Genomic DNA, 12,349 nt, shown 5'->3' on the forward strand with positions numbered 1-12,349 from the left:
TGGAAGAATTAAAAGCTGCTTTATACCTGTTGCAGAAGTACCAGAGACCTTGTGGGTTAACCCGCTGAGGTGTCTGGGTCCACAACGTTCTCCGAAGGCGCACACAGCTCGGAGAATTCCACAACCTTCTCCAGGAGCTGCGCCTGGATGATGACCGTTTTCAGTGGTATTTGAGGCTGACCAGTGCCCAGTTCGATGACCTGTTGGCTAGGATCGGTGCCAGGATCTCCAGGATGGACACCAACTACAGGCATTATGTCCCGGCTGCGGAGCGCCTGTCCATATGTCTCCAGTGAGTGTCACGCCATAACGCACAACTCTCCATGTAGAATGGTTCCTAAAACTGTCAGGATATCCTTTCAGTGAAACTTCAGTTAACATTATGTCATCTTAAATTGTGTCAGGGATTTAGTAATATATGAAAAAGTATTGCCAAACTGTGTAACCTTTCAGAGAAAACAGAAAAGGAGAAAGGTATGAGACCAGACATAATTGTCTTTTCATCAGCATCTTTCTCACACACACACACACACACACACGGAAACAATTCCTTTCTTGTGTCAGAGTTTCATCATAGTCATACCTCATTCCGCTCAGTTAGGTTTTGGTTATCATAAATGTTCATTACCAGCAAACATGAATGTTAATTAATCATAAACACGAACGAATAGTCTCACGTTGTCCTATTGTGTTCATCTCAAGAGCTGTATATGTGGTTACTGTATACAGTAAATGTGAAATGATCTAATTATACCACCAACAGTGTATAATGCACCGTATTGTATTTTAAACTGTATCCTGTACTACAGGTACTACAGGTACCTGGCCACAGGTGACTGCAACAGGAGCATCGCCAACATTTTCCATGTTGGGGTCTCCACTGTGGCAGGCATAGTCCCAGATGTTGCCTCAGCCATTTGGGATTCCCTGGTGGAGAAATTCATGGCTGTACCCAGCACAGACAAGTGGAGGGCCATAGCCCTCAAGTTTGAGGAGCGCTGGAATTTCCCTCTCTGCTGTGGAGCGCTGGATGGGAAACATGGTGATGAAGGCCCCTGTCAATTCCGGATCGCAGTACTTCAACTACAAGAGAACATTCTCACTTGTTCTCCCGGCAGTTGTTGATGCAGAATATTGCCTCCGTATCACTGATGTCAGGGGCTATTGGAGGTCGAGTGATGGCGGGATCCTATCTCACTCAGCCTTTGGTCGAGCACTGAGGTCTGGCACCCTCCAGCTGCCTGCCGACCTGCCCCTTCCTGGTGGAAATGAGAGGCAATTAGCAAGTCAACCCCTATAAAGGAATGGTTCTGCAGGTGGAGGCCACAGACCATTTCCCTGTCCTCATCCTTTCTGCCTGATTTTTGGTCACTTTTGCATTTTACCAGTGTCCTCACCACTAGAGGTAGCGTGTGGCGGTGTCTGCAACCCACAGAAGTTGCTCAAGTAGTGCAGCTCATCCAGGGTTGCACATCAATGCGCGCTGTGGCAAGAAGGTTAGCTGTGTCTCCCAGCACAGTGTCAAGGGCATGGAGGAGATACCAAGAGACAGGCCAGTACACCAGGAGACATGGAGGGGGCTGTAGGAGGACAACAACCTAGCAGCAGGACCGCTATCTGCTCGTTTGTGCAAGGAGGAACAAGAGGAGCACATTAGAGCCCAACAAAATGACCTCCTGCAGGCCACTAATGTGCATGTTTCTGCTCAAACTGTGAGAAACAGACTCCATGAGGGTGGTATCAGGACCAGACGTCCACAAGTGGGGCCTGTACTCACAGCCCAACACCGTGCTTGCCGATTGGCATTTGCCAGAGAACACTATATACATAACTATATACATTCCATATTAAAAATAAAGATTTCACTAAATCAAAATTGGATACCTGCTTCATTCCCTGCAGAGATTGTCACCCCAGGCACTATCCAATTTGTTCCGAATTGTGCTCAGCATTGCTGGTCTCAAAGATTAATTTGTGGATGTGAAATTTAACATACTCCTTCCTTTGAGGTGACAATTTCTGCAGGGAAGAAAGCAGACTCCTGAGTTACATTTCGTCCTCCAACACAGGTGAGCCGGGAGGCTGGGGGACTTGCTGCTGCTGCTTTCGCAGGGCTTCAATGAGCAGGTCCTCCATCTCAGCCTCCCGCCCCTTGGATGTCTTCCTTGTCCTCTTCCTACCTGCATGACAAGAAAATAACTCAGTGAACAATTACACCATCTAATTGAACGTGACATTAATTTAAAGAGGCTGATAATAAAGCAATAACGGACATCAACAACTTGGAATTGTGTTTTATTTTACCATTTATGCAAAAATGAGAGTCAATACATGTAAATGAATGAAAACTGAACTGTCATATACTTACCAATGGGTGGCTGCTGCTCAAGTGCAGTTGGGGTGGCTGCCTCCTCCACCTCAACAACCTCCTCCTCCTCCTCCTCATCATCATCATCACAATGTTGTTCTGTGGCAACATTATGGACCGAGTCATTGATGTGTGTGTTTGACAGTAAAGGCAAAGCATCACTTACAAACATTCAGCTTATGCAGCTCCTAACCGACCACAGCTAAAACATGTTTACCTCTGGTTGATATGCATTATTACATTATTTTAGTGTGGACAACATTGCCACATCACTACCTCATGAGGTGGAATGAAATGAGCCTGTGTTGAAATCCATGCATTCCATTTAAATGCATGTAGAGATGCTGAGAGAAAGAATAACGTTTACTCGTCTCTTAATTTAATCTGGAGCTATATCACTACTCCTGATATATTTCAGTGCCAGTCATGAGAGCATCCTGTCTTTGTTTTTCCATCTAACTTTGAATGCATAAAACCCTCAAGTAGGCATATAGGCAAAGTCATCCCAGTTCAAATGTTTTCCTTTTCCCGTTCATTTATGTTGCTTTTCAATGTAGTTGGCACACAATAAACGCATGACCAGATCCACCCTGTGATTCTAGTGGGTTATTTATAAGCACAGTGAAGAGTCTGACATTTATTCATCCACTCTCTTGTTGTAGTTGTTGAAGTTCTAAACATGATCCACGTTAATCTACAGATTATTTACGTATTTCCGCGGTCAACAAATTACCTATACATGTGTAAAGACGGTAACTCTGCTATAATATATGTTATGTGTCATTACTTGTCACCCACCTGGGACTGAATGTGAGGGTCCTGCTGCCTCCTCTGTCCCCTCCGTCGTTGCACCTGCTGGAGAGTACTCTGCGGTCCTGTCATCCTCGACCCCTCGCCCCATGTTACCTGAGGCCTCCCTCGGGTTCACAAAGGGGTCGAGGAATGACAGGATCGCAGAGTACTTCCACTTTTTCCCCGTGCCCGCTGCAGACCAACTCTTCCTCTCACTTTCCTTCCTCCTCTCCTTCAAATAAGTATCCCTGAGCCCCTTCCACTTTTGCCGATAGGTTTCCTCTGAATGGAGAAAAACACAGTTAATCGCAGCCGGAAGTCAGACTGTGTTGAATGCAAGCAGCTGACGTGCTGCATGCACGCGTTGCTGGCTAGTTTGGGTCAGATTTCTAGATACAAAAAACAATTTATTTTGTCTCACATACCAGGGATTCCAAGTTCCTTCCCGATCTCCTGCCAGGCTTTGTCATTTCGAAGGCGGTCATGATATATGTGTAATGTTGTGTCATACAGCTCCTGCCGAGCACACACGGTGATTACAATTTTCTCCTCCATTTCTGACGTCGTCATTCAACGACAACTGATTGGCCATCGCGCCACACGAATTTGTCGCTGTAGTTGGATATTTTGAACTTGCGCAAAGATGCGAAATTCGTGTCAATCTAGTCGTGTGTCGCTTCAAACGCGTCGCCTGTCACAAATTCGCATCTACACATTGACTAACCATGGGATTTGTTCGCTTCGACACGAAAAAGTCGCGTTTGGTGTGAACGTACCATGAGGCGACGCAAATTGTGCGATTCGCAGGAATGACGTATATCATTCATTCACACAAATGATTCACAAGAGTTGAATTATCTGAACTTCAGCGAATCCATCGTGCTGCGATACCCAATCAGCGTGCAGATCACCCGGTGACATGAGGTGAGACATATAGACCAGTGGAGATTCACTCATCAGGAATCAATGGGACACTTTGATTCTATCTCCTTGCAGCTTCCCTACACTTTGAGACACTTCCTGTTTTTATGGGATCAGGAATAAACAGGAGCTCACTGTGAGGACAGAGAATGAGGAGGATTATCTGGTGAGTTGTGAAAAACTTTGTCTGTCAGCTATCGGTTATAGTAAGAAGTTAGCTCTGCCCTCTTTAGCATAACCGGCTTCCCCATTCAATGTTCGCGAGCTCAAGCTTATTTAATAACAGCAGACGAGTGTGCCGTGGGAGCCCCCCCCCCCCCTCTCTCGTGAATATTCTTGTCTTGAGCACTCGTGTACACACGATTTTGACGCGAGTAAACACAAAACATTCTTCTTCATTCTGCGTCTGTATTCACACGAATAGCATGATCGTTCATGTTTGGTGTGAACGCGACATAAGACACTAAAATTTTGGTCATGATTAAATATAAACAGTATACCTTTCTTATTTCCCTGATGACCAGAACATTCACTAGTTATGGACGTGGGAATCATTGTAATCCTTCACCAGGGGAATCCTATGATGCCATAAATAAATAAACGTGTTTGTGTGTGCTCTCTCTCTCTCTCCTTCCACTGTGCTCCCCGCAGGTGCTGCTCCTCGCCTCATCACAGCAGCAGGTGATTGAGCTCACCTGTGCCCAATTAACAACAGGTGCTCAGAGAATATAAGCAGAAGGGAGCAGGCAGCCACTGCATCTTTGGCTACGTGTGTGTTCAGCTGTCCTCTTAAGCCAGAAGTTGACGCCTTCTGTTGAAGTGTGTGTTTCTTCGAGGTGTTTGACTGAATATTTATATATTTTGGGTTACTGTAATTTTGAAAGTGTTTAGTTTCTGTTAGAGAAAAGATCAGCTTCTCTTGTGTTAGTATTTGTGACTAAAAGCTTGTTTTAAGTTGCTCTTTAGTCCTTATTTCTGTAAATAAACCCGTTTTAGTTTCCTCAAACCTTGTTCCTTTCTCCTTTTCCTGGGTTAAAGTTTTTTTTGTGACTCTGCTCATGTATTATTGTCATAATGGGGGAAAAACTGGAGGACCCAGGTACAGATTTTAAAATAAAAAGGTTTAATAAATGAAAGGTACAAAAAAAACTCAGTGAAATGTTAAAAAAACTAAATTAAAAAGGAAAAGCTGGGGAAACACAGGGACACAGAACACAGGAGAGACGGACAATGATCCAACCAGGGACAGGGAAACAGAGAAACTAAATACACAGAGTAATTAACACAGGTGTGAACACAGGACACAGGTGAAACTAATGAGGGGAATCACAAAAGGAGGGAAACACACAACGACAGGAAGTAACTAACTTGGAAACACAGGGATCAGAACTTTAAAACAGAACAAAACACCAAGAAACACAAAGTACAACAAGAGTCATGGATCAGTAAACAAACAAGGGACACAAATAATAACAATACAGAATAAACACAGGAGAAACCAAGACATGAAACACATGAAAAAACTAAACCTAAACTAAACATTGACTCATGACACAGAGCAGGTTAGGCGTTCAGTATCAGTAACCATGGTGATCTACCCAGGTAAGAACTGAGCCACCTTCGTAGTACAGAAAACAGAGTTAACCTGGAAGTTGCCTTGATAACCACAAATCCATCTTCGTAGTATACCCCTCTGCTAGCGCTAGCTTAATAATAACGTCTCTGTTTTCACAACCTGACTTTTATCCAGACAGTCTGGTGATTTTCAATCTTGTTATTTCTGAGAAAAAAAAGTGTAACCCTGTTTAAAAAGGGTGCTTTCTATGTACATTTGATATCACTGTTATTATAAACCCAAAAGGAAACCAATTTTCCCGTGATTGACTCGCAACTAATTGGTCTTAAGTTCTCAGAAATGACAACACCGTGTTATAGATTTGTAGAAAGTACAAATGAAAGCTTTTGATAAGTTTATCCTCACAGAGTGAAGAAGTGGAATTAAATCAATTATCCATGATGCATTCAAGGTTAAACGGAAACCTTAACGCTGACTGGCTTTCATGACAGTATCAAACAGATTTGTCACCACCATTGTACGCTGCACTTGAATATAGATGTCAGATGTGAATAAATGGTTGTCAGATCAGCACGTAGTGGAGAAGGGATGTCTTTACTGCTGACTGTGCTCCGCTTGCTCTTGCTGTCTGTCACGCCACAGCCTGCTAAAACTTGATTGGTCAACACTATTCGGACTACAATTGTACTACAAAGGGAAACCTATGCATTGAGATTCACCTTTAACTCTGGCATCACTGTGGGAGTCATACATTGTCACACTCTTTTTTTCCCCAAAATATTCAGCAAAGTATCCGAGCTACTTTTTTTCCATTCACTGAGGGGTAACCTTTTATTTTTACACGTCTCTCCTCTGAACAGATTTCTACTGCAGTGCAATCACCTGTGTTTAGTGGTCATCCGTGTAAATTGACTGACATCAGGGACATGTCAAGGAAAACACAAGCTGCCAATCACAGCTCCTGCAGTAGTGTTTCCTTCATGCCATAGATGATTCTGATGGCAGTCTGAGAGTCACTTCCTGTGCCTGTCTCACTGCCCTGCCCATTTAAGAGACTAACAACAGGGTTTGAGTGTATTCATCCAAATGGGAGAACACAACCTGTCACCGTCTGTCTCTCTGTCCCTCATCCACAGAGTCATACGTGAGGTCGCCTGCCATTCTGCACATCTCTTCAAGATACCCTCACTGACACTCCTGTCCTCAGCTATTGTTAAGACTTTGGGTCACTTAGTGAGGGGAATGGGTCAGGGTGTTGTTTGTGTTGCACTACATTGTGTTTTTGTGATGTTGTGCGCATGCGCGACTCCTGCAGGTAAGCGTCTCTCGCTGTAGTACTTATGCGCATGCGCACCCACTGCAGGTTAAACACTTTCACCTGATCCATCGTCAGGAGCACACAGCCCGTTGGTAAGTCACAGCGCTGCCTAATAATGTCCGGATATGTGTGTACCTTAGTGTTGCCACGCGGTGTTAGTGTGGGTTGCTGCATTGAAGGGTACCGGCTTGTAATCTGTAATCTATAACTTGTAGCGTCCGGCTAATGACGTTAGCCGGGCGGAGCACTTGTTTAACACCGGCAGCTGGCAGTGATGACAGCAGATGTCTTTGTACAGTCCACTGCAGTGCCGGGTTGATGTTTGGTTATTGGTTCTTTTGTGTATAATGCCTTGTTTGAGCAACACATGTAGATTATGAGCACTGTTTACGTGTAGGCTATCGTAGAGGCAGAGAGCTGCTCTGCGCACGCTAGTGAAAGCTAAGCACCCTGGGTGATGTAGTCCACTGCGGTTATTCATGTCAGCTCTGCTACACTTTTGGGCTTTAAAGGCTTCTTTTCAGTTTGTTGTTTTGCGTGATATGTGAGAGTAACATATTGTAATACTTTATGCATTTATTGTTTTCAGGTTTTTGACCTGTGGTCAATTCGTTTAGAAATAAAAACAAATATAGACAAAACACGAGTCGAAACATTGTGTGCTTCCTGGCATGCCTGTTCGGAGGAGAGAATAGTAAACATCCGAACAGCTATCATCAGCTATGCAGTCACCTCACAGTCTTTACTTTTTTTGTTTTAATACATTTGATTGAAGTTCAATACAAATATTACAAAGGTTACACACACAATCACAACAACTGTTACGGCTGTGTAAGGAGAGCCAGAACCCAGATGCCGAGTCGAACAAAAAACGTTTATTTACAAAAAGGTAACGAACAGAAAATCATCTTGACGGGAAACGAGAACAAAAGGTCAGAAATAACTAAGGGTGTCCAGGAGGGAAAAAACTCACTAGAAACAAAAACCAGAGTAACTACGCTGAGCACAATACTTAGAAGATCTTTACGAGAGCGAGGACACACGAGACACAAGCATGAGCGGTAATCTTCTGGCACTGAGGAGAATTTGGAGCAGGCTTAAGAAGCCGGGCTGATTGCGGGATGAGAGGCAGGTGTGTCTTGTGAGCCTCGCTCCCGTGGAGATTGGCCCTGCCCCTCTGCATGTACCTGCTGAGGGAGAGAGAAAAAGGATCAGGAGGGAGGGCAAAACACACACAAAAAACCAGACCATGACAACAACAATATATACACTATATTCAATAGTACATTAAAGGTGCACAATACAAACCTCATTTAACAACGATGTTACAGTTTCACATTATATATTTATAGAGTCCCAGGGTAACAAGGTATGGTTTCTCGTGTACGTGGTTTTCCTCCTTCTGAGGAATGAAATAAAAAAATAAAAAAACAGACTCACTCGAAATCTTTGTTAAGTAACTTTAGCTCTCGTTTTCTCATCCAAAACAGACGTTGGTGGTTATCCGTAAAAGATTTGACAAATAAACCATACATTACAGAGTTATAGGTTCATTCAACATGAAAACCAACATTTTTTATTTTTTGTCCTACCTCTTTTGTTCTAAAACAATGCATCAGAAGGTGCTCTAATGGTGTTTTTTGTTTTGTTTTAATTGCATACAAATACAAAGTATACCTCAAATGGCTCATGAGAAATGGCTTTGAATCTGATTGTCCCACGTCTGCAATCCCCCAGCATTAATCTGTCCTGCATGTGCCAGTCATTATTTTCCTCCACATCCATAGTATCATGCTTCAACCCGTGGCGTTTTGCTATGTGTGGAACATGCAGCAGACAACTATAATCTGCGCCACCTTTTCTGGCCTATACAGACGCGCTCCTTCACTGCGATTCAGACAACGGAACCGGCTTTTTAGCACAACGAAGGTGCGATCCATGATGTTCCTCATTCAAATGTGAGCCACATTGTAGCGATGTTCTGCCCGAGTGTTGGGGTTGAGCACAGGTGTCTTTGTTCTACCAACTTCTGAACCTCTTCTTTAATCTCATTATCTTTTTTAGACCAATTTAATAAACAACAATCCTTACCACCAAGCCAAATACCAAGAACTTTAATTTCATCTCTTACCTGTACATTAATATCGGTTTTGTTATGTTCCTTACCTATCCACACTGCTTCAGTTTTATTCTTGTTTAATTTAGCACCTGAAGCCTGTTCATAAAGAAACAAGGTGAGAGTTCAGAGCATCTATCTCAGCCTGATTTCTGATGATGACTGTGACGTCATCAGCGTAAACCAGAGCTGCCACTCTGAAAGAGTTTCCGATGAGAGCACCTCCAAACCGAGAATCATTATTGATTCTCTGGATTAGAGGATTTATCGCAATGATATAAAGTGCAGCACCCAGGGGACAGCCCTGCTTCACACCGCAAGATATTTGAAAAGGTTCAGTTAAGACAAGATTTATATTTACCTGTACGATCGATTTTTTTATACAATAATTGAACCATTTTGATAAAATCACAAGGGAAACCATAGGCTTTAATAACAGCCCTTAAATATTCATGTGACAGATAATCAAAAGCTTTATTCTGATCTAAACCCAGGACGTAGAAAAGTTTTTACCATAAATTATTTCTCTTAAAAAGTTTTGATTGTCCCACATCTGGTGACCTTTAATAGCACACGTCCGCTCTTTCTCTAAGTATTGAAACATCATTCAATATGTTCATAATTATCTAAGCTAATATCTTGTAATCAGCATTCATGATTGTAATTTGTCTGTAATGATCGATATCATGTTTCTCACCTTTGTTGTACAACAAACACATGACACCTTGATAAAATCAGTCTCTACCACACCTGCTCATCTCCTACTCACTGCGTATAGAACTTATTCCATGGTTTTGATTTGTTGCACATTCATCTTTCAATCTGCCTTCTCACTTTGCTCTGCCACTGTGGTGATTTTTGTTTTACCTCTGGTTTTTGCACCTGATACTAGCAGTTTCAGCACCTGATATAACTAGTTTATTTGCCTGTAAGCAGCCTTTTCACATTTAAATTGTTCCAGTCTGCCAGTTACTCTGCGTGCTTGGTCCCATGTTCTTGCTGCACTACTAACTATAAGAGCAGCCTAAGTTCTTCCAAACACCTCCGCACTAAAATGGCATTTCCCAGACAAAACCAAGTCAAGTCAAACTTTGTTTATAAAACCACCACAGTGCACCAACGTGCTGTACAAGCTTAAAAACACAATCAATAAAAACAAATAGTTAAAAAAGAATGGGGGCGCTGGTGGCCTAGCGGGCTAAGCGCCCCACGTATAGAGGCTACAGTCCTCGTTGCAGAGGTAGCCGGCTCGACTTTCGGCCGGTCGACCATTTGCTGCATGTCTTCCCCCACTCTCTACTCCCCACGTTTCCTGTCTCTCTTCAGCTGTCCTATCAATAAAGGCAAAAAAAAAGCACAAAAATATAACTTACAAAAAAATGAAATAATAGATATTAAAAATGCAGTAGCTAACACAAAATGCCACAATAAATAAAAGCAAAATAGAATGTTGGGATGTCTCGCTCAACAGGTATTAATAGCCAACACAAAGAGGTGTATTTTCAGCAAAGATTTAAAACTCTCAGTGGTCTGAGCATATCTAATATTAAGAGGTAGACCACCGCGAAAGCTCTGTCACCTCTTCTTTTGAACCTGGATCTTGGGACATCTAAAACCACCTGGTTTGTTGGCCTGAGTGCCCTGGCTGGAGCATGCAGGTGCAAACACCAACATCAACTGGATCCTGAAGCTGACAGGAAGCCAGTGAAGGGAAACCAAATTTGTCCAAAACCAGTCAGTCTCAGCAACACAATCAGATCCAGTGAGTGATATCTCTATTTGCTGCTGTGGTGTCTCTCCATCCAGATACACTGACAGTTTAAGTCGAGGTAAGACCACAGATATTCTTGCTTAGAAATGCTTTCAGTTTTTTTTGTTGTTGTGTAACTGGTTTCAAGTGGGAAAAAGGGGCGTATCTCCAGGAACAGTGTCAGAAAAACACTGCTGATTTTCCTCTTTGGTAGATGTGCCGTCAAAGTGAACTAAAACATGATGAAGCTACAGGCACACTGTATTATCCCTGTAGGGTAGCGTCTGGTCCCTGCTGTAATTGGCTAGTAACACTGTGATGGAATTGGCTGGGAATGCTAATACGTCTAAAACAGGAACATCACACAGGAGGCTGATATTGGTGACAGGTCTAAGTGTCTCAATGTTGACTTAGGGCTGTATTTACATCGTCCAAAGTTAACAACACAAGGTCTACCACGATGTTCTACCTTTTGCTAGTCCTGCAGTGCACAATGTGGGAGCTAACGAAGGTGTAGGGTGCCACGGAGTTGAATTGAACCTCTTTATTATAAGGTGGTGTGTTTGGGGCTGATCCAGCAGGCCAGTTGCTGTGCATGACATAATTTCAGCCTTTAATAAAGATAGCCAGGGCCTGTATGCACATCCAGCCATTAGCAATGAAAACGGGCTGTTTTTACTAATGGTGGGGAAAAAATGAATTAGAGGTATGCATGAGCCAGGTTAACGCCTCAACAAAGCATTACATTTAATAGCGGTGGACCCCACCATTACAGGTGCTAACAGCAGGATTACCGCACCTGTTAGGCTGTTTAAAAAATGCTTATGCGTTACTATTTAAGATGAAATATGCGAAGACAACAGATATTTAGGGATCAAACGAATCCTTTGGAAAAGTATGACGATGTTGAAATATACAGCAAATTTTGATTTAGGAGACATGACACAATTCTTCAGTAATCTATCAGCAATACTGTGAAGTGAATCCTTCCCAAGCAACTCCGTTAACAAGTCCTCATCCTTCAAAGGGGGGACAGGTGGTCTTCCACCTGGACCAAGTTGGTGGCGGTGCTTGTTGCACAAAGCCGATTTCATGTTGCTTATTTTATTTTTGTCAAATAGGGCTATCTATTGTGTACTAACCCTACCTCTGAACAACACAACTGATGGTCTCAAACACATTAAGAAGGCAAGTCATTCTACAAATGAACTCTTGACAAGGCTCATGTTAATTAGAAACCATTCCAGGGGACCACTTCATGAAGCAGACTGAGAGAATACCAAGAGTGTGCAAAGCTGTCATGAAGGAAAAAGGGGTCTACTTTACAGAATCTAAAATATAAAACAGATTCTGCTTTGTTTAACACTTTTTTCTTCATTCAATAATTCCATATATGTTCTTTCATAGTTTTGATGTCTTCAGTATTAATCTACAGTGTTTACAATCATTACAATAAATACAAACCCTTGAATGAGAAGGTGTTTCCAAACTTTTGACTGATAGTGTAT

General features: G+C 42.7%; 1 protein-coding gene across 1 annotated transcript; it reads right to left on the reverse strand.

Moving 5' to 3' along the window:
* Window positions 1-1,304: 1,304 nt before the first annotated feature.
* On the reverse strand, window positions 1,305-3,715 carry LOC117817571 (transcription factor Adf-1-like). Its single transcript, XM_034690312.1, has 5 exons — window positions 3,586-3,715; window positions 3,167-3,442; window positions 2,369-2,467; window positions 2,051-2,180; window positions 1,305-1,617 (listed from the first exon to the last, which is right to left on the reverse strand). Exons 1-5 carry the CDS (start codon window positions 3,713-3,715, stop codon window positions 1,614-1,616), a joined length of 639 nt encoding a protein of 212 aa, XP_034546203.1. The 3' UTR covers window positions 1,305-1,613.
* Between the last annotated feature and the right edge of the window lie 8,634 nt (window positions 3,716-12,349).

Source organism: Notolabrus celidotus, chromosome 8 (assembly GCF_009762535.1).
Source record: "Notolabrus celidotus isolate fNotCel1 chromosome 8, fNotCel1.pri, whole genome shotgun sequence".
NCBI classification, from domain to species: domain Eukaryota; kingdom Metazoa; phylum Chordata; class Actinopteri; order Labriformes; family Labridae; genus Notolabrus; species Notolabrus celidotus.